This window comes from Leucopleurus acutus, assembly GCF_964270905.1.
Source record: "Leucopleurus acutus genome assembly, chromosome: 12".
Taxonomy (NCBI): domain Eukaryota; kingdom Metazoa; phylum Chordata; class Mammalia; order Artiodactyla; family Delphinidae; genus Leucopleurus; species Leucopleurus acutus.
Window position 1 is genome coordinate 79,681,051 of NC_139154.1, and position 1,842 is coordinate 79,682,892.

Genomic DNA, 1,842 nt, shown 5'->3' on the forward strand with positions numbered 1-1,842 from the left:
ATTAAAAAAATATATGTTCAAATTCCAGTAGTGGGTCATCCTACAATGTATCTGACCTGTTGTCCTCAAACCAGTCAAGGTCGTCAGAAACAAGGAAGGTCTGAGAAACTTTAATAGCAGAGAGGAGTCTAAGGAGACATGACAACTAATTATAATGTAGCATCCTGGACCAGAAAAAGACATTAGACAAAAACTAAGGAAATGAAACAACTATGGACTATAGTTATTAATAATGTGTTGATGTTGGTTCATTAATTATAACAAATGTACCGCACTAATGTAATATGTTAATAATAGGGGAAACTGGGTATGAGGTACATGAGAACTCTCTGTACTATCTTCTCAATTTTTCTGTAAATTTTAAAATGTTCTAAAAAATAAAGTCGACTAAAACAAAGTTGTTTTCTTTCTCCTTTTTTACCCAGCAGTAACCAAAATCTTATACAGAGAGGAAGTATTAGGTAATCAGTGATGTACTATGATCATTTTTACCTTGAGATTGAAAAGGCAACAGAAAAGTTGAAAGTGTTTGATTAATGAAGTTTAAGCAAGTTTCTAAAAAACTAAGTTGCTCAAATGGCAGATTTGTGAATCTGGGGTTTCTTTTAATTCAAATAGTGTAATAAAGACTCGTGATCAAGAAAGACTTTGACATCTACAAGAGAGACTAACTTCTAGACTTAATAAAATCGCTCTGGGCAGCCACTGCAGGCTCCAGCCTTGCTGCGGGGGGTTATGCTACGTCTGGCCCACGGGGCCCTAGCTCGCATTGGGAGCCGAATCCTAGAGGAGGACAACATGCCAACTGCCAAGAAACTAGCTAACATTGGCTACAAGACCTTCTCCTCCTCCATGATGCTTCTCACTGTGTATGGGGACTACTTCTGCAGTGCCCGAGCCTACCACTATTTCCAGCCGCCCAGCTCCCAGTGCCAAGCTGCAGAAGAACAGAACACCTCGGGAGTCTTGTAGAAATGGGGGGCTTTTTTCCTTGAGCAGAGACGCTTGAGGCATGCTGTGGAAGGACCTCACCTGTAGTCATTTCTGAGTCAAGAGGACCAGGGCTTTAATGGTTTTCGAATCCTGCTGGGAAAATGTGCCCATGTTTTCTCTGGTACAGCCAGTTTGGAGAGGCTATCGAATCATAACAGGAATAAGAGGGTGAGGCACACTTAGAGACATTAAATATTTTGCCAAAAAAAAAAAAAAAGAAAATTGCTTCGAATCAGAAAGAGTGCATTTATGGGAAATAGTGCTTATTTATGAAATATGTTTCTTAAAATTCAAGTCACATCATCGATGCATGCTTTTTTTCTAATTTTTTTCTTCCCCAAAGCAAAAAAAAAAAGGAAGAATAAGTGTTGGGTTCTTCAGATGATTGTGATTTATTATCCACTTTTGTTATCCCCCTTTGTATAAGTTAATGAGACAAATTATAATGAAATCAAAGTGTTTTTTAACAGTTTCTAAACCTAAAGCAGAATATTACTTTTGCCTTAACAAAGGTTGAGAGGAGACTAAATCTAAGAAACTAGAAATAAGGTTAAAAAAAAAAGGGGGGGGAGGAATAAATAGAAGTTAAAAATAATGAATCAATATGTGAGATATTTGGAGCCGAAAAGCAATGACACAAAATGGATGAGATTTAAAATAAAATAGCCAGAAGCCAATAAGCTTTTGAAAATAAATGAAAAGATTAATATTTAATAAAAGTAAAAATTTAATAGTATCAGAGTTGTGCTCACATATTTATGTACAAATATGCCCATCAATGCTATGTATAAAAGCACTAGGTTGTCCAACAGTAAGAAAATAATTGCAATGCTTATATAAAAAGGAAAA

The 1,842-nt window shown here is 36.1% G+C and overlaps 1 protein-coding gene across 1 annotated transcript; it reads left to right on the forward strand.

The window, feature by feature from the left end:
- Positions 1-798: 798 nt before the first annotated feature.
- On the forward strand, positions 799-972 carry LOC309969443 (cytochrome c oxidase assembly protein COX14-like; the record flags this gene model as incomplete). The annotated part of the gene is made up of 1 exon (XM_082851260.1): positions 799-972. The coding sequence occupies one exon, from the start codon at positions 799-801 to the stop codon at positions 970-972; it is 174 nt and encodes a 57-aa protein (XP_082707386.1).
- Positions 973-1,842: the final 870 nt, after the last annotated feature.